The sequence below is a fragment of the Chenopodium quinoa genome, unplaced genomic scaffold (genome assembly GCF_001683475.1).
Source record: "Chenopodium quinoa cultivar QQ74 unplaced genomic scaffold, ASM168347v1, whole genome shotgun sequence".
Lineage (NCBI taxonomy): Eukaryota > Viridiplantae > Streptophyta > Magnoliopsida > Caryophyllales > Amaranthaceae > Chenopodium > Chenopodium quinoa.
The window spans coordinates 4,879,967-4,902,899 of record NW_018742309.1 but is presented as its reverse complement, the minus strand read 5'-3'; the positions used below and the strand labels follow the sequence as shown (position 1 = coordinate 4,902,899).

The 22,933-nt window shown below is 38.1% G+C and overlaps 2 protein-coding genes across 3 annotated transcripts; one reads left to right on the top strand and one right to left on the bottom strand.

Moving 5' to 3' along the window:
* Window positions 1-1,310: 1,310 nt before the first annotated feature.
* LOC110688427 (ATP-dependent Clp protease proteolytic subunit 6, chloroplastic-like) lies at window positions 1,311-5,422 on the top strand. The gene is made up of 9 exons (XM_021865178.1): window positions 1,311-1,537; window positions 1,622-1,686; window positions 2,735-2,804; window positions 3,332-3,533; window positions 3,643-3,708; window positions 3,894-4,034; window positions 4,143-4,196; window positions 4,428-4,520; window positions 5,127-5,422. Exons 1-9 carry the CDS (start codon window positions 1,446-1,448, stop codon window positions 5,172-5,174), a joined length of 831 nt encoding a protein of 276 aa, XP_021720870.1. The 5' UTR covers window positions 1,311-1,445; the 3' UTR covers window positions 5,175-5,422.
* Window positions 5,423-5,586: 164 nt separating this feature from the next.
* On the bottom strand, window positions 5,587-20,046 carry LOC110688437 (dehydrodolichyl diphosphate synthase complex subunit NUS1-like). 2 transcript variants are annotated; one of them, XM_021865196.1, is made up of 8 exons: window positions 20,041-20,046; window positions 15,832-15,880; window positions 7,592-7,862; window positions 7,440-7,498; window positions 7,028-7,211; window positions 6,828-6,924; window positions 6,280-6,362; window positions 5,587-5,926 (listed from the first exon to the last, which is right to left on the bottom strand). In XM_021865196.1, the coding sequence occupies exons 2-8, from the start codon at window positions 15,874-15,876 to the stop codon at window positions 5,919-5,921; spliced, it is 747 nt and encodes a 248-aa protein (XP_021720888.1). In that variant the 5' UTR covers window positions 15,877-15,880; window positions 20,041-20,046; the 3' UTR covers window positions 5,587-5,918. The 2 variants fall into 2 exon arrangements, with proteins under 2 accessions (XP_021720888.1, XP_021720880.1); XM_021865188.1 differs by lacking the exon at window positions 20,041-20,046 and adding an exon at window positions 16,715-16,864.
* Window positions 20,047-22,933: the final 2,887 nt, after the last annotated feature.

Sequence of the window (22,933 nt, the reverse complement as noted above, 5' to 3'; positions counted from 1 at the left end):
ACCACACCCCCTGTCACCGCATTCCCATGGATGGGAAGGCGTGTGAGTATCGCGACGTCCCGCAGCGTGACTGTCGCCTCCCCCATAGGAAGATGGAAGGAGTGTGTCTCCTGCCTCCATCTCTCAACTAATGCTGTGATAAGCCCTCGATCTATTTCTCTGTAGCCCACGCGATGAATACCACCAAAGCCAACCCAGTCGACGTACTGAAGAACGCGTGGATCGACTGCCCAGCCGAACCTCAAGTGCCTGCACCCCAACATTTCCGCTATGTCCACCTGGTAATTCATTTAAAAACTGTAAATAAGGGTCAAGTATACAAAAAAACAAGACAAATCTGTATATGAAATGGCACGTGAGAAATTACCGTCTGCTCCCATATGTCAACACTCCGATGTCTATCCTGCAATGTAAGGACATAAGGGTCAAGTGGTCCTGGTATCCGATCGTGTCCGACCATGATATCTGTTCATTCAAAACAATTTCGTCGACAATTTAATCAACAATTTTGTTTATATTTTTCCTCAACAATGTACCACATTATCATCAATAATTATCAACAATTTATCACATTTCATTACTAATTAGCAACAAATTAATACAATTTACATCACAATTTGCTACAACATACAACAACTATCTACTACCAACTATTCAATGTAAAATTCAACAATGTACTACGAATTTAGGGTTTACCCGGATTTAAAGAGTGAGTGAGACAATGCCGGCAACAACTTCCGTTCACTTTGGCGGCGGCACGGCAGGGGAGGCGTTGGCAATGGCTGTGGTTCTTTGTTGCTGACAATGAGAGTTAGTGAGAGAGAGTGTGTAAATTGCGTGAAAGAGATTGAGAAAAAAAGGCCTGGAATTCGTTATAATTCCCGCAAGAAACGCTGCTTGAGGCAGCGTTTAATGTACAGATAAAAACGCTGCCTCAGGCTGCGTTTTATGCTTGTACATTAAACGCTGCCTGAGGCAGCGTTTCATTTAAAGATATAAACGCTGCCTCAGGCAACGTTTATTTGTATAAAACAGGTATGAAATACGAAGTTTTTGAAAAAAGTCAAACTACCATAAAACGCTGCCTCAGGCAGCGTTTTATGTCTTGATTTTTTTTTTTAAAAAAAACTGAGTGTAAAACGTTGTCCGAGACAGCGTTTCACCTCAGAAGCTTAGTTTGGGAAATACTTTTGTCACGAGACCAATTTCGTAAATAATTTCCGTATAAAGTTTAATTTGGGAAAAAATCCCGTATTGGCTCATACAATGGCTCGACCCATGCCCAACTCTTTACCCACCCCAATCCAAAAGAGTTACACCTTCCAAAACCCAAAAACATTACCATTCATCGAGAACATCTGTATAGCAGAGTCGTCTTCTTCACTAACACCTTCTTTCTCTCTCTTCTACTCACTCACTCTTCCAAGCACCCAGAAATCACAAAAATGGTGGCAGCTTCAATTTCAACCAATTTTACTTGTTCTTCAATTGCTTCTCAGAGAACTAAAACCTCGCCATTTCCATTGCTCTCCCAAAGGTATCTTTAATTTCACCCCAATTTAAATTTATCGCATTATAATTTTTTTTTTAATATTTCTAATTCATTGATTTACAATTGCAGAAGCTCGAATAAATCGATTGTTTCTGTACTATCCAATTACTCCAGTGATTATTCATCTATTTCTGGTAATTTAATTTCTTACAATCTACAAATTTATCTTTTCAATTTTTTTTTTCCGAAATTTGAAATGTTTGAGGATGATTCTTATTTGTTACTGAAACGTATAATTAGACTGCTTAGCTGTGATATTTTCTTGCATTATAGTTTTCCGAATTGATTGAAAAAGTACGAATTTGTTGTTAGTATTGCTGTGGGTATGAATTGGATTACTGCTTATTTTTTTAGCTTTTAGTTGGTGTTATATGTTAATTTAGGCATCTAGTTTTTTTTCGCAAATTGAATGGAAATCTGAATTAGAATATCATGATTGATTTGTGGGATTGCCCAATTTATAAAGAGAGGGGATTTGGAAATGGAAATGTAGTGACATTAGGGTTAGAGAAATTTGAGAGGAGTATGCCATTGAATACCCTTGTTTGTGATCTCTCAAGTACGAATGAGGTTTTTATGGAAATTGGAATAATTGTTTGGGAGGAGACTAAGCTGAACGATTTTAGGAAAGATAAACTTATCTACCAGCAATAGATGAATGACAAATACGAGAAATACCCCCCCCCCCCCCAAAAAAAAAAAAAAAAAAAAAAAACAGCTCTGTTGGTAGCCAATATAGATAGCGGTTATGAGAATAGATTCAATTATAATTTGGCAAGAAAAATTACATCATAATGTCCTTAGTAATTCAATCTCATCCTCAAACTTGTGTTATTCTGTAAAAATATCTACCACCTAATATCACCACAGATGCTAATGGATGGTAATGAAAAATTGTATATATAAAAAAAAGCTAATCTAGGATGAACTAGTATTACCATGGGAATGAACCTTAATTTTTCTTACAGATTGGCAAATTCATTCTCATTACCACCATTTAGTTCTACTTGACAAACGGGTTGTAAGTGACTAAGTGGTCTATTTGTATTGCCTTTTTTTTTCCTGGTATGCCTATTGCCTTCAAAGAAGAAATGTGGGTGAAGTTGCTGATGGTGTGTTGTACTTCTCTCTAAGTTGAGCTTGACTTTGTATGTTTAAGCTGCGATGTCATTACAATTGCAGGATTATCTAGTAAAAGCATTGGTCTGCCTTTGAAGCCCGATCAGTCTGGTCAGTACAATTCAACTTTAAGGTATGTTGCTATTCTAGTTAAGATAATTTATCCATTTGTCAATTTGAATCAATATTTCGTTTATCTGGAAACAAAGAACTCTGCAAGAATTCAGAAAGAAAAATTTGCAGACTTTAATTTATCTGTTAAACAATGTATTATTGTACTAGTATACCACATTTGCATATCGTGTTATTGTAATTATTAGCATTTGATATAGATTCTTGGATAGGGAAATAGAGGAGGGGGGAGGGGGGTTGTGGTCTTATGTCTCATTGGGAATTTCATGTGACATAGGATGTACCATTGAAATGATCTAATCTTCAACCATATGGGTTCCTGCTTAAGTAATGTAGAGTTACACTCAATAGCGGCAGAAGGAAAGGAGTTAGGTCTCTTTTATCATTGTTAGTTTCTAAGTACAATGTTCTATATATGAGTGGACAATAACTGATGGAATAACCTTATTTTATTTATTGCTGTATTTTTTGATTGACTATTGCCTTGATAGTTACATTCTTCCCTCATACTCTTCTACTTTGTGCCAGCAATGGGCCTATAGAAGCCAGAAAGGGTAATCCACCTGTAATGCCTGCTGTAATGACACCAGGGGGACCTTTGGACCTTTCTAGTGTTTTATTCAGGAATCGGATCATATTTATTGGGCAACCAGTGAATTCACAGGTGGCTCAACGTGTTATATCTCAGCTAGTAACTTTGGCAGCTATTGACGAAAATTCTGACATACTGGTATTCTTTTCAATAGCTCACGTGTTCTTCCCTTCCCATATCAATCTTTGCATCAAGGTTCAGGGATGAGAATTTTTGTGGCTGATGTGTATCTCATCCACCTTTTCAGATGTATTTAAACTGCCCTGGTGGAAGCACATATTCCGTGTTAGGGATTTATGACTGCATGTCTTGGGTAAGCTGTCTAAGATTATTTTGCAGTTGTTGGGGGCAAGGGCGGGGGTATATTTGGTTTTATGCACAATGTGAAAGAGAGATGGGGTAGTATTGGATTCAGAATCTTTTTGCTGGCTCCTGGGGGTTCATATCAGTAAAAGAATACTGGAAAGCTTCTGTTAACAATGGTATTTTCACTTTCAGATAAAGCCAAAAGTTGGGACAGTTTGTTTTGGTGTAGCTGCAAGTCAAGGTGCGCTTCTCCTTGCTGGTGGAGAAAAGGGGATGCGGTATGCGATGCCAAATTCACGTGTTATGATCCATCAACCACAGAGTGGATGTGGGGTATGTGTTTAATTCTCATATTATACCGTGTTGATGCAGCAAATTATACAAGGGGTTCTGGTTTAATATGTTGAATATGAGAGCTTGATCTTTGCATGTATCTTGTAGGGTCACGTTGAGGACGTCAGGCGTCAAGTGAATGAAGCAGTTCAGTCTCGCCATGTTAGTATCAGTCTCTATTCCTCATTTGTTATAAGCAAGCGTAACTATAAAAGTCATTACTCAGCATTTACATTGAACTTCTGTACTGATGGACGCAAGTGTTGGGGGCTAGACATGCATCTTATATGATTTTTAAGTATTTGTAAAAGTTCTTATGAGTTTACTGCTTTACAGTGTGGTATACTGAGTCTAGTTCTGATCAAAACTTCTTCCTTGTGGATTGTATTGCAGAAAATTGACAAGATGTATGCTGCATTCACTGGTCAACCACTTGAAAAAGTACAGCAATACACAGAGAGAGATCATTTCTTATCTGTTACAGAGGTAACGTCAAGCAATTATACTGTTGGATATGTGGGCTTCTTAAATGTTCCTCTCTACTTGAAAAAAAGCTCCTCTAATTTTTGCAATAATAAAAACATTGTTGCGTACTAAGAGAATAGCAATTGTCTCATTGCTTGCAAACTATAAACTTGTGCTTAAAAAGCAAACAAAGTTCAGTGCAAAAACTTGCAGTTTTTGTCCATCATCCCAGATTCTGGAATTTAGTAAAAATATTTCACAAAATTTATATTTCTCACCTGTATTAAGAATTTGCTTTATCCTTTCCTCGCACCAGTTTGGCAGAAAAAAGTGCTTAATGAGTGGGATCATGCTATCCATTTTGCATGATCTTCACAGTACACACTGATATCAGCAAATCTTGGTCTGAACTCACATTGGATTTTTAGGTCATCACTCGTGATTTCAGAGGTGGAAAATCCATAAGCCTTTCTTTATTGTTCCATTACCCCTATTTTTTGCGGAGACGAATCTTGTGTGTGTGTGTGTGTTTGTTAATTATGCTGATTTTGTTATTCTAAAAAGTCTTCATAATGGCTTATCGGCAAGATTTTGTCCTTTGTTTATATTCCTCCCTTCCTTGTGCAGGCGATGGAGTTTGGTCTTATAGATGGCATTTTGGAAACAGAGTATTGAGGATGCTGCGTATGACATGTTGCAATCATTTCATGGATGCATCTTTCTTATAGCTGTTGTACAAAGTATCGTTCACTAGTCGTCCAATACTAATTTTGTTGCGTTGCAATCTCAGCTTAACTAATTAAGTTGCAACATTGTAATTGGAAGGGACATGGTTGTTGTCCTTGTATATCTTCAAAGAGGAATTATATTCAATTTTTTTGAAAATCAAATGGTAAATTGCAGGCAAGTAATGTTCCAATTGATTTTGTTTTGCTGAACAGAAACTCTACAGATCCAAATTCTGCTTCTAGCAGGAATGGTTTCCGATTAGAGAGGGAGAGGTGCAGGCAATTTGTTGCTTTTTCAAGTTTTGTTGAGCACAAGGTCAAAATATAAGAAATATCACTAGTTTGCTATATAAATGGTATGACTGATAAAACGTTTCCATCATGATAAACTATTGCAATAACAAGTCTGTGTTCATAAATTATAGTTCAAGATGAGCCTTCTCATGGACGTGCACGTTCATAAACAAATCAATTTCAATCAATTTACAACCTTGTGCCAAACTCACAAGAGCTTTAAGAAGTACAAAATGATTGCCTCCCTACAAACAGGGACCAACTTTCTTATTTTGGGGGCTGTGGGAGGAGATAACAATTCATGTATTTAAGATTCTCCCTCCCCATAAGAATGTCGTGGCATGTTTAAAATGCTTCTCCTTTTATCTATCGATCAGTAGCACTTCTGGTGTATATGCTATGTACCTGAGAATAGAGTAAAAGACAATAGCCAAGATATCAGAAACAATGCTGTACAGCATGTGAAGTAAAGCACGACGAATCCATTCTCAAAATCTGAACATTGAACCAGCCAAATAGTTGAATATTGAAAACTTTGCTGATGGAGAAATGTGTAATCTCAAGCCTTCACACATTATAACAGCCATCAATAATTTTTCATGTTATGAATAGCAGAACCCTTGACGGTATAGAAGAAAGTGTAGTAATTATTTTTGCTTATCTACTCATCTTTACACATAACAGGGGGCGCCCTTTTCAGTTTCTGAATGTTTAACAAGTAAAAGATAATGGAACAAACAATTTACATAAAGACTTACCATAGTTTTGGCGAACTGTAGTGAATCTGTAAATGGCCTTGATTAAGGAACCGTATTTCTTAGACTTCAAATTTCCCATATGTCTACAACAGAAAAAGAAAGCCTCAATGTAAAACATCCACTGTAAATGTATGGTCAAAGCAAGACACAAGAAGCATAACTACAGAAGATAGGCCCTAACAATAGGGCAATGGAATGCACTAGGCAACCAAATTTAATATGGAGACACGGCGTACAACTAACAATTTCAATGTGCTAAGAAAATCTCCTTTACAGAGTAACCTGATGTCAGGAAACGAAAATTGGGTTACGAAGAAAAGAAAATAGGAGGGAAAAAAATTTACCAGTGTGGTTCAAGAAACAGTGACATTTACTTTTTTTGAAGGGGTGACATTTACTTGTGAGAGCCTTTAACCTTTCAAACCTTGTCCATGACAAACTGTGCCCTTTGTTTTAATTTTTTGATTACTGCTGTGTTAGCTAGTCCAAAAAAATTGTGCTTACAACGCAAGGTTATAATGGTTCACACTTCCAAAAGATTTACTCACACAATCTCAGTATAGCTTAATCTCCACGGTGGAAAGCCAAGATGACATCTTGCTGGTCCGTAAATTAAGAGTAGATCAGGTTCGGGACCAGAACAACCTGCTCATAGAAATAAATTGAATAAGGAATTACTTTAAGAGACTAAATAGTTGTCAAATTCAGAAAAAACCTTCAAAGAAAACATTCTGAAAAATAGACAAACCAACTAGTTGTAAAGCCTCGTCAATGATTGGTTCAGTAAATTTTGTCTTGTCTCCATTACCATCCTTATACTTTGAAAAAAGCAAATTTGCTGCTTTAACTACACCTTCTTTCCCATCAGAGACTGAAACAAACTCCAAAATCAACTGACTAGGCTTTAGGGCAGCTTCATCTGTTTCAACTGCCTGCAAAAATAGGATAACTTTTTCAGCGAAACCTCCCGCAGAACTAACAGCAAAAAAAGGATCTATCATAATCTGATGGGAGTAGATGCAAGTTTATGATTCAACCATTTTCCTATCAAGATAAATCCATTAATTATATGCAAACCCAAACTACTCTCTGTTACATAACTCTGTAGCAAACATGCACAAAAGCTTGGCTGGTTAGGATTATATAAGAAGAATTGATACCTTCCGTGGTCTTGCATTGCATTCATCTATGATGGTCTCCTGTGATTCCTTCAACACCCCTAAACAACCAGAACCTTAGGCAAACTGATACAGACAATTTTGGGGGGTTGGGGGGTAATTCAACATCTATTTATAGATCACCACAATTTTACCTTCCATATCATAAAGACAAACATGCTTCACTCCAATAGCAGTCACCCAATGCAAAAGCTCAATAACTTCTGAAATCTGGTGCGCTTCTTCACTTTCAATCACAATAGCCAGGTATTTCACCTTACTTGGATCTAAAGATCTGTATTTCTTAAAAAATCCACAAGTGATAAGGTAGCTTTCAAGCGTGTAATATACATCGTTTACCCAGTACCATATTGTCACCAAAAAATGTAGAATATTCCACAGTAGTATAGCAGCAAATCTAGTAACCTGCAAAGGCACATGATGATACATATTAGACACATGAAAGAAATTACAAATAAGCATGTGACACCCTGGTCATAACTTGTGTGCAGGCACACGAAAAACACGAAAGACACAGTAGTTGGTTAGGTCAATTCAATTTTTTTTTTAAAAAAAAGACTTTGTGCAATGGACCGAAACTCACAGCCCAACATTATAACATACAGCCGCAGGAAAAGAGGCCCACGACCCAGCAGCCAGTAATGAGGGAAGAAAGAGGTAGGGGACGTCAGCAGAATCAAGTGTCAGAGAATTGTGGAGAGGCAATGTTACCACACTCACAGACAATCAATTGTGGCAGGAAAAGCAATGAAAAGAGGACAGCGCATATATAAAACAAAACCAGCAGCCAGCATTCTAGTAGCATTGTATATATAAGAAGATTAGGGATTTCAGTGGCTCCTTGTCCAGAAATTGTGTGTAATTCGAGTGTTGTGGGCTAAACCCACTATCTTTTGAGAGTAGCTGCCAAAAGCAGCCATCCTTGTAAAAATCGTAACTTTTTTTTAATCTCAATCAAATCGAATCTTGTGCTGGTTGCGTGAGTCAGTCCATTGCAAGTGGTATCAGAGCCACTACGATCATGGTGCAGACGGTTACCCAGAGAGTGGACGTGCTGGAGGAAAGGTTTAGAAATCTGGAACAAAGGATAGAAGGACAAGAAGAATCGATCGGGCGAATGGTTTCACGGGCGTTGGAGGAGGTGGTGGTGAGAGTAGAAAGCAAACTAGACCGGTTCCGGGATGAACAGTTGACTGGCGCCTCGGAGGTGAGAAGAGAGAACGAGAATTGTAGGGAAGAAATTCGGGCTGAAGTCCGAAATTCCCGAACTGAACAGAACCGAGAGAGCACCACTTCGGCAACGAAAACTGACAACCGTTTGGGGTCGAGGGGCGGTAGTGGTTGGAAGTACCGGAAGCTTGACATGCCCCTGTTCGATGGTTCTGAACCGGATGGTTGGATCCTCAGAAGTGAGCAGTACTTTGCGTTCTACAAGTTGAACGAAGAAGAGAAACTTCAGGCGGCGGCGGTGGCGGTGGCCATGGACGGGGATGCGTTGAGGTGGTTTCAGTGGGAAAATAGGAGGTCGATCGGAGGATGGCAAGACCTATCCCGACGAGTCCTACAGCAATTCCGACCACAAAACGCCGACACCCTCCACGAGCAGTGGCTAGCGGCAACTCAGACATCCACGGTGGCAGAGTACCGTAAACGGTTTATAGGGTTAGCCGCTCCTCTGTCAGATATACCGGAGACTCTCATGCTGGGACAATTCGTCTAACGGGTTAAAAGACGATATCAAAGCCGAGTTGAGGGTCATGGATCCTTTTAATCTCGAGCAAGCCATGGACCTAGCAGTACGGATTGAGGAGAGGAATAAGACTGGCAGACTCGGCGTGGGATGTTCAACGTCGGAAGAAATGGGCCGAATGTAGGTGGGATGTTCAACGTTGGAAGAAATGGGCCGAATGTAGGTGGGATGAGGAATAGTGGGTCCATGGGAGGAGTAGTAGGGGCGGATTACTCCAAAACCATAACTCAGGCCCAAACTAAATCGATTGGGGAGTCATCTCAGGGCTCAATTAATTTGGGCCGGCCCAACTGTGCTGGAGTACCAAGGGGGAGTGAACCAAAAAGGATGACTGAGAAGGAGTATCAAGAAAAAAGGGCCAAAGGGCTTTGTTTCAAATGTGACGAACGCTACGGTATAGGCCATATCTGTAAAAACCGTGGCTTAAGTGTAATGCTCGTAGAAGAAGATGATGGGGTGGAGGATAAGGCTCACACCGAGAAGACGAAGATCCGGTGGCTGAGGCGGCGCCGGTTGGGGTTTCCTGTGCTCAGTCGTGGGAATCTCAAGCCCCAAAACGATGAAATTGAAGGGCAACCTCCTAGGGCGTTCGGTGGTGGTTATGTTGGATCCGGGCGCAACCCATAACTTCATAGCAGAAGGGATAGCTCGAGAATTAAAGCTGATAACTAAGGATGAGGGTGAATTCGGGGTCTCTTTAGGTAATGGGGAAATCATTCACGGCCGGGGAGTGTGTAGGCGTGTGAAGCTTGGGCTGGGAGAAGGGGTGGAAGTTGTAGAGGATTTTCTTCCTCTCTCCTTGGGGAACACTGACGTGATCTTAGGGGTTCAATGGCTAGAGAAATTGGGGCCCGTGGTTATGAATTAGAAGACTCACTTGATGCGATTTCACATCGCGGGGTGGCCGGTTACCTTGCACGGTGATCCTACTTTGGAAACCACTCGAGTCTCGTTGAAGGCGATGATTAGGGGCATCAATAAAGAGAGGGAAGGTGTCATTGTGGAAGTGAGGAGAATGGAGAAGCCTTCCGATGTTGAGAAGGAGGCTAAGATATTTCATGGGTTTCTGAAGGGGCTATGGATGAATTCAGTGTTGTCTTTGAAGAAACGAGAGGTTTACCCCAGAGCGTGGAAGGGAGCATGCCATAGTATTAAAGGAGGGGACCAATCCAGTGAATATCACACCGTATCGATACCCACAGAAGGATGAAATTGAGAGGATGATTGGTGAAATGTTGGATGCGGGAATTATTAAACCCTCTACTAGTCCCTTCTCCAGAAAAAAGATGGTTCCTGGAGATTCTGTGTCGATTACAGAGCCTTGAATAAAGAGACAGTACCAGACAGATTCCCCATACCTGTAATTGATGAGCTGTTAAATGAACTTCATGGAGCTAAAGTATTTTCAAAGCTGGATTTGAAAATACGTGTCTGGAATGAGGACACTCATAAAACGACTTTCCGTACACACGAAGGGCACTATGAGTTTCTTGTCATGCCGTTTGGATTGACTAACGCCTCGGCTACCTTTCAATCCTTGATGAACGAGGTATTTAAGCCGTATTTGTGTAAATTTGTTTTGGTGTTTTTTTATGATATACTTATTTACAGCAAGAATGAAGAAGCCCATGAGAAGCATGAGAATAGTATTAACAGTATTGAGGGAACACAAATTGTATGCTAATCAGAAGAAATGCGATTTTGGGAAATCTGAAGTGGCCTACTGAACGCGGGGAAATTAGGTCGTGGACTAACCTCCTAACGTTCAAATAAATTTATAAATCCTAAAACTAACCCCTAAACAAGTCTAGTGGTAAGTTCGGAGTCGAACCACAAGGAACGGTAATGCTAGATTGTTCTTAATTTAATGCTTAAGCTACGCCGAAGTCGAGTTATGGATAGAGGACACTACAACTACACTAAAACACATATAAAGAACAAGGTATGATAAAGTCTACTATGGGAAAAGATCCACTTTGAACAATTAATAAGCTAATGAAAATCCATTTGATAATCAATCATGCAAAGAAAGAATTAAAATGAGAATTAACTACACTCAAAAGTAATCTCTCAAATTCCTAGCCTAGATCCCTCATTGACTAGGTGCATAGAAGAAATTTACCCAAAATGCAATCAAATATATCAATTCTAATTCACAATCCCTTGTCAAACTAGAACAAATATGCAATTAAGTTTGCTATCATGGGAGATCAATCCAATCTAAAACAAACAACATGCCAACATCAATTCAATCAATTTAATCACACAATTATCATCAAATTTATCTCAAATAACTCAATTAATCATTACAAAGCTTCACTCAACACCTAGTAGAAGGGAAACTACTCAAACATGATGAAAGCAATTAAATAAAGCATAAAAAGAAGAGAGAGTAAGAAATGCTCATTGATATAAAATGGAGATCTTCAAATCATCAAATTCCTCATTTGATTATCCAAAATCCATGAAAACCATTGTGTTTCTCACTTTCTCTCTCCAAAATTTGAGAGTTTCTCTCTCTAAAAACCTAAAACTAACCTAAAATCTACTGAAAAAAATGAATACCTCCCTCTAAAATGAGCAAAAAAATCTATTTATACCCCTTACTAAATTGCCTAGGAAGCTCCGCAAAAAGTCGAGCAGCACGTAAAGGAGCGGGCGCTCCAATGCCAGTGCACGTGCTCCTAGCTCTAACAGTGGAAAACGGAATTGTTCCAGAAAGTTTGGAGCGGGCGCTCCTCTTAGACTGCGCGCCCGCTCCTTCGCGCTGGACAAAACATCCAGCTTCAAACGAACATAACTCCCTCGTTTTACATTGGAATTGAGCATATGACCTGTCGTTGGAAAGCTCTTGAGATAAGCTTTCATCTCCAATTGGAATCACTCAGAAATGTTTTGTAAATCAAAAGATATAGGCATTTGAAGTTCGATCTTTGTAAATCAAGTGCACATTTCTTCATTACTTGTTCTTTTATGTTTTATATTTCTTCAATCTTGAGCAATGAACTTATCCAAGTGTTCCTAAACATAAGAATAAACCAATGAAGTTTAATCTAATGCAAGAAGCAACAAAAAATATGCAAGAAAAGCCAAGATTGATCAACAATGACATTTCACATGCAAACACGACAAATGAAATAAAACCTTATTAAAACCAAGTAAAAAGATATCAAAACAATGAAAAACTAACTAGAAACTCCTAAAAGATAGTGACATAATTGACACTAATCACCTACTTGGGTCACGTTATATCAAGCAAGGGTGTGGCAGCGGATAGCGAAAAAATTCAGTCCATGATCGATTGGCCCACTCCTCAGAATTTACGGCGAGGGGATTCCTTGGTCTCACAGGATATTATAGAAAATTTGTAGCAAACTACGCCCACATTGCACGCCCCTTGACTGAACAATTGAAGAGGGATAATTTGGGTGGAGTGAGGCAGCCACGGTGGCCTTTGAGCGGCTGAAGAAGGCAATGACGGAAGCCCCCGTTCTTGCAATGCCATCAGAAGGCGTTTGTAGCGTTTGTATTGGAAACTGATGCATCGGGACATGGGCTTGGAGCAGTTACAAGAAGGTCGCCCTATTGCCTACTACCATAAGGTGTTGGGAGTACAGGCTAAGGGGAAGTCCATCTACGAAAAGGAATTGATGGCAATCTGTTTGGCAGTGGTGAAGTGGAAACATTATTCGATGGGACGACGGTTTATCATTCGTACAGATCAACAAAGTCTCCGGCACATAATGTTGCAGAGAGAGGTTGGTGGGGATTATCAGAAGTGGGTGAGGAAGTTGATCGGTTATGACTTCGAAATACAGTACAAACTTGGAAGCGCTAATAGAGTTGCAGATGCGCTTTCCAGAAAGGAAATTCCAGAACATGAACTGCAGACTTTGGTGACTACCCAATCCGTGAAATGGGATGAATTAAACCGAGAGATTGAGGGGGACGAGTGGATACAGGACATGAAGAGAGCGGTGTTGGCTGAGGCAAACGCCCCAAAGGGGTTCACTGTACAAGCCGAGCAGTTGTGGTACAAAGGAAGAAGGGTGATTCCCAAGCAGTCCCAATTTATTCCGACTCTTATTAAAGAGTATCATGAGACCCCAATTGGGGGCCACAATGGTGAAGTCAAAACGTACATCAGAATAGCAGCAGAATGGTAATGAGGAAAGATGTAGGAGATTGGGTGAGAAGTTGTATAGTATGTCAACGAAACAAACACTCGCAATTGAAACCGGTTGGGCTGCTTCAACCGCTGCCTATACCAGAGAGAATATGGGAAGACATATTCATGGATTTTATTGAAGGGTTACCCAAGTCGGGGGGAATTGATAATATTCTTGTTGTAGTTGATCGGCTGTCTAAATATGGCCATTTTGTAGGCATGAAGCATCCCTTTACGGCGAAGACAGTGGCTGAATGTTTTGTGAAGGAAGTGGCCAAGTTGCACGGATTCCCCACCTCGATTGTATCAGATCGTGACAAGGTTTTCTTAAGCCACTTCTGGTTTGAATTATTTAAGCTTCACGGTATTGAATTGAAGAGGAGCACCGCTTACCACCCCCAAACGGATGGGCAAACCGTAAATGTGAACAAGGTACTTGAAACTTATCTGCGATGCTTTTCCAGTGAGAAGCCTAAGGTGTGGGCAAGGTGGTTGCCTTGGGCTGAATTTTCTTATAACACGGCTCCTCACTCTTCGACGGGAATGACCCCCTTTAAGGTGGTTTACGGAAGAGACCCCCTTGTTCTTATCAAGGGCAATCATACTTCAGTGGAGGAGTTGGAGGTGTGGCTGAAGGAGCGAGACCTGATTTTGGATGAATTAAAGGTCAACTTGACTATGGCTCAGCAAAGAATGAAGACTTATGCAGATCAGAATAGACGGGAGGAAGAGTTCGAAGTGGGGGAGAAGGTCTTTTTGAAGTTGCGCCCTTACAGACAACAATCCTTGGCAAGGGGACCATATGAGAAACTTGCTGCCAGATTTTATGGGCCGTATGAGGTTAAGAGACGTGTGGGTAGGGTAGCTTATGAGTTGAAGCTGCCTGAGGAATGTAAGCTCCACCCGATTTTCCATGTTTCCCAATTGAGGAGGGCAGCAGGTTCGAACTTGACCACTGCAACACTACCTCCTCAATTATCAGCTGACTTTGAGTTTATAGTGGAGCCTGAAGCAGTGTTACAAGTGAGGCAGAAAGGAGGTAAATCAGAAGTTCTCATTAAGTGGCTGGGGTTGCCGGATTTTGAGGCTACTTGGGAAGAATTCAGTGGAGTTGATGCCCAGTTTCCGTGGTTTCACCTTGAGGACAAGGTGAGAGTTTTAGAGGGGGGCAATGCAATGGACCGAAACTCACAGCCCAACATTATAACATACAGCCGCAGGAAAAGAGGCCCACGACCCAGCAGCCAGTAATGAGGGAAGAAAGAGGTAGGGGACGTCTGCAGAATCAAGTGTCAGAGAATTGTGGAGAGGCAATGTTACCACACTCACAGACAATCAATTGTGGCAGGAAAAGCAATGAAAAGAGGACAGCGCATATATAAAACAAAACCAGCAGCCAGCATTCTAGTAGCATTGTATATTTAAGAAGATTAGGGATTTCAGTGGCTCCTTGTCCAGAAATTGTGTGTAATTCGAGTGATGTGGGCTAAACCCACTATCTTTTGAGAGCATCTGCCTAAAGCAACCATCCTTGTAAAAATCGTAACTTTTTTAATCTCAATCAAATCGAATCTTGTGCTGGTTGCGTGAGTCAGTCCATTGCACTTTGCAAGTTAGAAATCAGAAAAATATTCCTAAAATGAGTATCACATGCCTCAAGAATTACTGTTTCTATGGACCTGTACATTATCTATTCACAATCAGCCTGGCTCAACATGTCTAATTGAGTTATTGCCTATATCTGATACATGAGAGAAAATGTATCCTTTCCAAACAATACAATAGATGATTCTGTCAGCTAATATTTGCATTGCATTGCAGATGAGAGTTATCCACTCCATGCCCACCAACATAATCCGTAAACTTTTAAAATTTTCATAGAGCATAACTCCATGCCCAACCTGCATGCAGTACTACAGAATCTTAGGCACTCCAGGATTATAGAATTCAAACTCTTACCTTCAAAGGCCTAATATAATCCACCAATTAAATTGTACAACCTCAAACAAGTTTGAGTTTACACTACCCAAGACCTATAGAATTTCCATATCTCTTTCTTGTTCTATAGTTGCTTTCACTATCGGAGCTAACTCAAGTTCACTATAAGATATAAGTTCGCCAAGAGTAAATTCTTTCTCCAGTTCTAACACAATTCACTAACCTGCATCTCATAAGAGACTAAAGTTTTCACAGCATTATTGGCAGTTCATTCATAGCTAATCTAAAATCCCTCTCAACAATCAGACACTTATATCTTCAAGTCAATTGATGTAACTAAGTTTAGGGCAAAAAATTCATTAATTTATTGCATAAGTCGGAACAAGAAGTTTTTCTTCCATGAATTTGACAACTCCAACACCAACACTGAATAACAACATTAAAGCAAACAAAACTTAAGCAACAGATTAAGTTCGTAGCAACATAAAACAATGGTTTCCGAAAGGGTTAGTGCTCACCTTGGTCATCCAATATGAACGCAAGTACCTTTCTCTAAAATCCATTAATCTGCAATTTCAACAAGACATCAAATATTTCAATATTCAATAAGAAAGAAGAGCCGATAAACAATTCCACAGTACAAAAACCCAAGGAAAGAGCAAGTATTTTGCTAAGGAGGACGAGAAAACATTAAGAAATAAACTTCAACACACAAATAACTAACACAACCAGAAAGTCAGGAAGTGTGTGAAGAGCTTTAGCATGATATTTTCCTATACCTGTCTAGAAAACCTCTTTTTTCTTCCTTTCTTAATAGGACATATACTTTGTATGATACCCGTTTTTTTATCTCTCTAGAATTTAGCTCTACCATAGACACCCCTACTTCCCTACCTAATAATTAGAACTGTTGTCTCCCAAATAATCACCATCAATTTGAAAATCCATCAATCATTTGCAGTTTTTATACATCTTAAACTAAAATCGAGTTACTAAGCATAATCTATAGTTTAACACAATAATACTCTTGATTCTAAAATACTACCAAATGTACCAATAGCTTAATATGATCACCCTAACATAATAAGCAAAACTTCCACTTTCCAAGAAAATCACCATCGTTAAGGGATTAAATCAATAATTTAGACTTTTAATACATCCTAAACTCAAATCACATCGTAATTGGCAGGCCTGTCCCTGAGGAAGGGCAGGAGGGGCGGCAGCCCTGGGCCCAGGGAAAAGAGCTCTGATTTCATAGTTGAATCCTAACATTAAAGTGTTGTGCAATACATTAGCAACCAAATTTGATTCAATTATCTCATAATTTTAGGGATATTTGATTCAATTATCTCATAATTTTAGGGATATTTGATATGATGATAACAAATACAAACAACTTACCTCAGAAGCTGCTTCAATGGGGGATACAAGAACTAGATTCAACGGAGAACGGCAACCGCGCTTCAATGGAGAACGGCAACTGCGCTTCAATGGAGAACGTTGAATGCGCTTCAATAGAGCAATTCAATGGGTCGGACGCCTAAAAGCCATGACCCATGACCCGCCACAGTTATTAATGGGTTAGATCCGTCTAATAAATAAATGGGCTGACTCTTCATACGATCGTCCAATTAAGGGGCAGGATAGACCTTTTAAGGGTTTAGAATAAACCTGTTTTAAAAATTACAGAGTACTAGTTTATCTTTACACTTCCATTTCTCAAAGTACTATTTTCACACACCAAAGCTTGTATAATTTGTTTGTAAGTTTTTTTAAAAAAAAAATTTAAAACGGCTGAAATTACATTAATTAAACTGAGTTTACAACAAACGAAAGGAAAGTATGGTAAAGTAAGTCAATTACAAGTTATCATGTCGTAAATGTGGTTAGGATGAGTTTTTCTCAAAAAAAAATTGTGGTTAGGATGACTCTTTTGTCGTGGCCATTATGGCAAATTAATTGTGTCATGTGAAGTGTGAACTATGCAATTGTATGGTAGTGTTACCTACATTTTTATTATAAATACAGTTGCAGACTAGCAAGTGGAATTGTATGAGTTAGTTAATTGTATGAGTTGGTTAGTAATCTGTGTAAAACAGAAAATTATTTGTGAATAACTTTGGAAGTAAAAACTTTAATACTTTTTTTTTTTTTGAAAAAAAAACCCAACTAGATCAACCGAAGAAATTTCCAAAATGCGAGGAGGGATTACATCACTCCACACCCATTGGCCAAACTCCCATGGTTGAAAGCAAGGCAATTTGTGTGCTACATTATTACCCCCTCGCTTTACAAAAGACCATAAATCACTAGTAAAATTAGAAGAAAAAAAATCTAGAATATCCTTTATAATCAGATAAAAGGAATTGAAGCCATACAAACACTTCCTCATTGCCTCAATCACCACCAGATTATCACTCTTGATCCCAATGCATCTCATACCCTTGTGTCTCCCAATCTTCATGCCCCAAAATACCGCTTTCACATCTGCAATCTTAGTCTCTCATTTTTCACTTCATTACACCGTAGCTCCCCAAAGCACCACCCCCTCATTATTCTTGCAAATTGCACCCAGCCCCGTCCCCACCTCCCCCAAAACACCAGCATCAACAATAATTTTAACCACACCAGATGTCGGAGGAAACCTGCCCACAGACACACTCTTTCCATCCCTCCATTCCCCATGTTATTTAACTTTCCCACCTTTAATCTTCAAAGCATAGGCAACAATTTGCTAACATTTGGATTTTCACCCTCAATCATCCATTTGTTTCTTGTGCCCCACATAGCCCAACACATGGTAATTAAACTCACCATATCCTCTCCAAAATTACCACAACAGTGCTCCCACTAGTCACCCATACTACAAAGAAAGTGAGACAAAACCATAGAATAATTGCACTTACTCCAAATTGCTCGGGCTAAACTGCAATCTTTTAACACATGCATGACAGATTCTTCTTCTCTCTGGCAAACACTACAAGCTAGTAGCCAGGGCACAAACTAGCTACAAAAAAAATTAGCATTAAAATCTTATGTGGCTAAAAAAGCTAATTTGCTACTTAGCTTACCATTGGAGTTGCTCTAATACTCCATTTGTTCCTTTTATTAGATACATTTTGACTTTACACCCTAGTGTCCCAACCAGTCCAGCAACACCCACCCAAACCCTGATTCTAACTCTCGAACCCCACTTATTTGGCGAACTCCCACCCAAACCCCAACCCTTACTCTCAAACCACAATTATGTGGCGAACTCCTACCTAGCCGATCGGTCGAACCACACAACTCCCACCCACCCTAGTCGGCACGAACCTATGACCCCCCAGCCCTCCACACCAAACTCGACACCCCAATTTTTTAAAAAAATTATTTACTATAGTTAAAATTAAAAATATTTTTTTATATTTAAAATTAATATTAAGCTATATTTTGTTTTTAATTAAGTCAATTCTTATTTAATTGAGTGTTAATCATAGTATAAGTCAATTAATGACTTGTTTGACCGGTCACAAGTCAAATCTAGTACTTAGATTATTTATGGAATATAGACATCAATGTTAGACTTATTTTTTAATTCATTAAAGTTGACTTAATATTGGAAGATCACCTAAAGTTCGACTTATTGTGGTTATTTTTTTCATTAATTTATTATATTAGACTTTCCTTTTACTAATTATCAGTATATGCATTTCTATTTTACACAAATATTTTCCATACGAGAATGACAAAAAAAACAAAAAAAAGAATGGTGCATTATCTCAACAAGAATCAACACGTATTTTAGTGTGTCATTATGTATATAGTTATTGAAATATATACTTATGGATTATATATTGGTTATTATTTATTGATGATTACTAGTTATTTATTTAAGTAAATATAAAAATATGATATTTCATTATATTTTTTTTTTCTAACGGATAAATCACAAAAGAAGATCAAGAGAAGTGTGAATGAAAATGTCCAAATGACGCAATTAAAGAAAGGGAAAAAGTATTTAACAAATTATATAAAATTATTTACGTATTAACAAATTACATAACTATTTAACAATTATATAAATAAAGGTTTTTTTTAATTATCATTTTGCCCTGGGCCTCCAAAATGTCAAAAACGGCTCTGATAATTGGTTCATGATTTTTTCATTTAGCTATTCAACAACGGTGAGCCCCATACCGGTTTCCTCTCCTACTCTGACTAACATACTAAAAATATACTAAGAATTAAAAATTCCCTCGATTTTTTTTTTGAAGAAAAAAATTCCCTAGAATATATAAGTGAAATAATTAGCTATAGTTGCAGTTACTCAGTTAGACATGAATTTTTCACAATCAACTCAATTTCACAATCAAAAGTCATAACCCACAAATAGAAGCCTATCAACCAAAAAGTAAAAAAACCAGGTAATATTCGCTCTTAATCTCTAAAACCCACCTCCCAAAATCAAACATTTAATTCAACAAATGCACACCAGTATAATTAAGGAGAAAATTATATATATCATATATTGTACAAAAAAATGTATTGTACAATAAAGTTTTGATTTTTAGTAGATCAATCAATCTAAGGAAAAGAGAAAGTCGGAAATTTTGAGAGAAAATTAAACAAAACAAAAAAAAATATTAATCACATAACTTTTTTGAAGTAAAAAAATTCAATCTCGTAGCATTCTAATTGAAAAACAAAAATATCAAATAATTAGTAAGAAAGTTGAGAATACCAACCGATGATGAACAATTTGCGAAGTCATGATGATGATTATTACGCCGAGAAGTGGTGGCGACGAGAGTCAACGTGTAATCGATGGTGTTGGAAATTCTGGTGGACTGGTACAGTGGAGTGACTAAAGTTGTACAAGACTTAGGAAAAAAATGATGACAAATACAATGGAGCCCCATTTTATCATTTTGATAAACCACCTCAGGGCAGAATTGGCATATTTTATGGCCAGAACATGTAGAAGAGTGAAAATTGTTAGATGATTTAGAGTGTAGGAGAGAATTGTGATCATTTGATTTATTTCGGATGATTTAGAGTCGCTGCTTAGCGTGCCCGCGCTGAGGTCGCGCGTAAACCACGGACTATTCTGGATTCAAAGTTGATTGTGAGAAATAGGAATGGCGTGCCCGCACAGGTACAGGCGCATCGGGGCGTCATTGATGGTGCGCCCGCGCAGCACGCCCGCGATGTTGATCGCGCATAAACCGTGTACCCTACTGGATTTAGAAGCATAAATAGGCTGTAAAGGGACGCGCCTGCGCCTCCTCGGTTTTCAGCCCGTTGTGTGCGGTTATTTTCTCTTCTTTAAATTTCTTTCGTTTTATCGAAAGAATAGATAGTTTTTCAGAGACTGGTTTTTTTCCCAATAATAATATTCTCTACATTTTTCTCTAAAACTTCTTGCAAACTTTTGTGAAAAAAACTCTTGAAATTTAGCCTTCATAGTGAATTATTCATTGTATTTCGATTCTAGTACTAAGAACGGAATTTGCTGTCAATTGTATCTCAAAGAGGATTTCCGGTTTAACCCAAGTACCGTGTGGGGGAAATAAATCTCTTTAGAAAAGTGTATACACGCCTTTGACAGTGTATCAGGGATCTAGTCTTACGGGACATCGGGATTCTCATGTTCATGTTGGTTGTTCTCGGCTTAGAGGAAAGGCAAGTTTGATCAACTTCACATTAGTGTAGTCTTTGTAAATTTCTGTAATTTCTTAGACTTTGATTATACTTGATTGAAATACATTGTGTTGTATTTGATATTTACAATTAATTGTAATCATATATTTTAGGTTTTGTTCCCACACATTATTATAAGTGTTTCCTTAGTGAAATCACCGTGAACCTAACAAACATTTTAATGTACACGCGGTACCCACCTGTACCTTGCTTGGTACAAACAAAAAACGCGGAAAGAACATGTAGCTATTTTGTAAAGATCATCCAATTTTATGTTTTTTTTTATATCTAAAGAACATCTGTAATATTAATAAAGAAGAGGATAATATTATGTAATGAACATTATTTATATATACCCACCATAATTTAAAGACAAAATTTTAAGAACATTTCACAATAAGCAATAAACATTATATAACAAATAAAAGTACATTACACTGACAATCAAAGAACATGGACATATGTTCTTTTCACTCTTTTTTGGTGCAAATATGTTATTTTTACTTTAAGTATTTGTTCATTACATTTTCATAGTATGTTATTTTCACTACAGCTGTATGTTCTTTATATTTGTATAATATGTTCTTTCCACGAAACGACTGTACAAAGCACGGTAAAAACGCTTGTAAGAACCACACATTGCAAAAGAGAAATGTTATTCCCACTCGGACCAAGACATGACTTTTACTTGTTCTGTCATAGGGGTGTAAATGAACCAAGCCGATCAATAAACTATTTGGGTTCGAGTTCGATTGAAGCTCGTTCATGTTCGTTTATTTGGTGAATGGCCCGAGCATGAACAAATTTTGAAGCTCGTTTAATAAATGAGCTTGAACACGAACATAGATGTGATCGTTCAAATAAATTCATGAACAACTCTTAATTCTTAAGTTTATTAATAATTAAGATTTAATTCTTAGGTTTATTATAAAGATTTAATTATTATGCTAATTTTGAGATTTTCAAATGTCAAAAGTACATAGCTCGTTTATTAGAGAAGCTCGTTTATTACTAAGCTCGCTCGTTTATCAACTCGTTTAATAAATGAGTCAATCACGAGCCGTTCACAGACATATAGTGTACTAAATAAGCCGAGCTTGAACATATTTTTAAGCTCGCTTGAAAGCTCGAGATCGTGCTGACAAGCATTAAATCGGTCGCTACAATCTAACTCTTAATCAAACAATACTTATACAAACACCCTATAACCAGCATAATGGCAAATAAAGGTTCGGTCCACGAAGAACGGGAGTAACTGCTAATCAATCCTAAAACCTAAGCTAGTTCGAAATCAATGGAAGATGGTGTTCTAAAATACTACTAATAAGATGAAATAATCAATAAACTAAGACACCAGGGAGAACGGGAATCTGCCTAACCATTGGTAACTAAGCAACAAGGAATCATAGAGACAAACGGGATATGCAAAGACTATATGTTTGATCAATATCACGTGGTAGGAAGACAACGGGCAATATTAAGCTTGGATTTCTCATGCACTTAACATTACTCGATACATAATCAAACCACATTCAACAATGAAATACTCAATTCACAATCTCTTGTTCAAATCAAGAATATCATGCAATCAAATTCAAGATTCTAGGTTAGCTACTCCTATTATAATGAATTAACATGCAATCGCATATAATCAATTTAATCACAATCCGTTTATCAAATTCAACCCTCAATTACATAGATTACCTAGGCCGGGTTTCATCCCGAAACCCTAGCTAGGAGACTACTCACACATATTCATAATCAAAGCAATAATGAATTCCAAAAGCATAATAGAACTAAACATGAATTTTGATTAAGGAATAATAAAGCTTGATTAATAAACAAGAATGAATAATACCAATTGTATTGATGCGAATCAATGACAAAGTTTGGAACTTTGATATCCGATGTCAATGAATAATACAAAGAATCCCAATG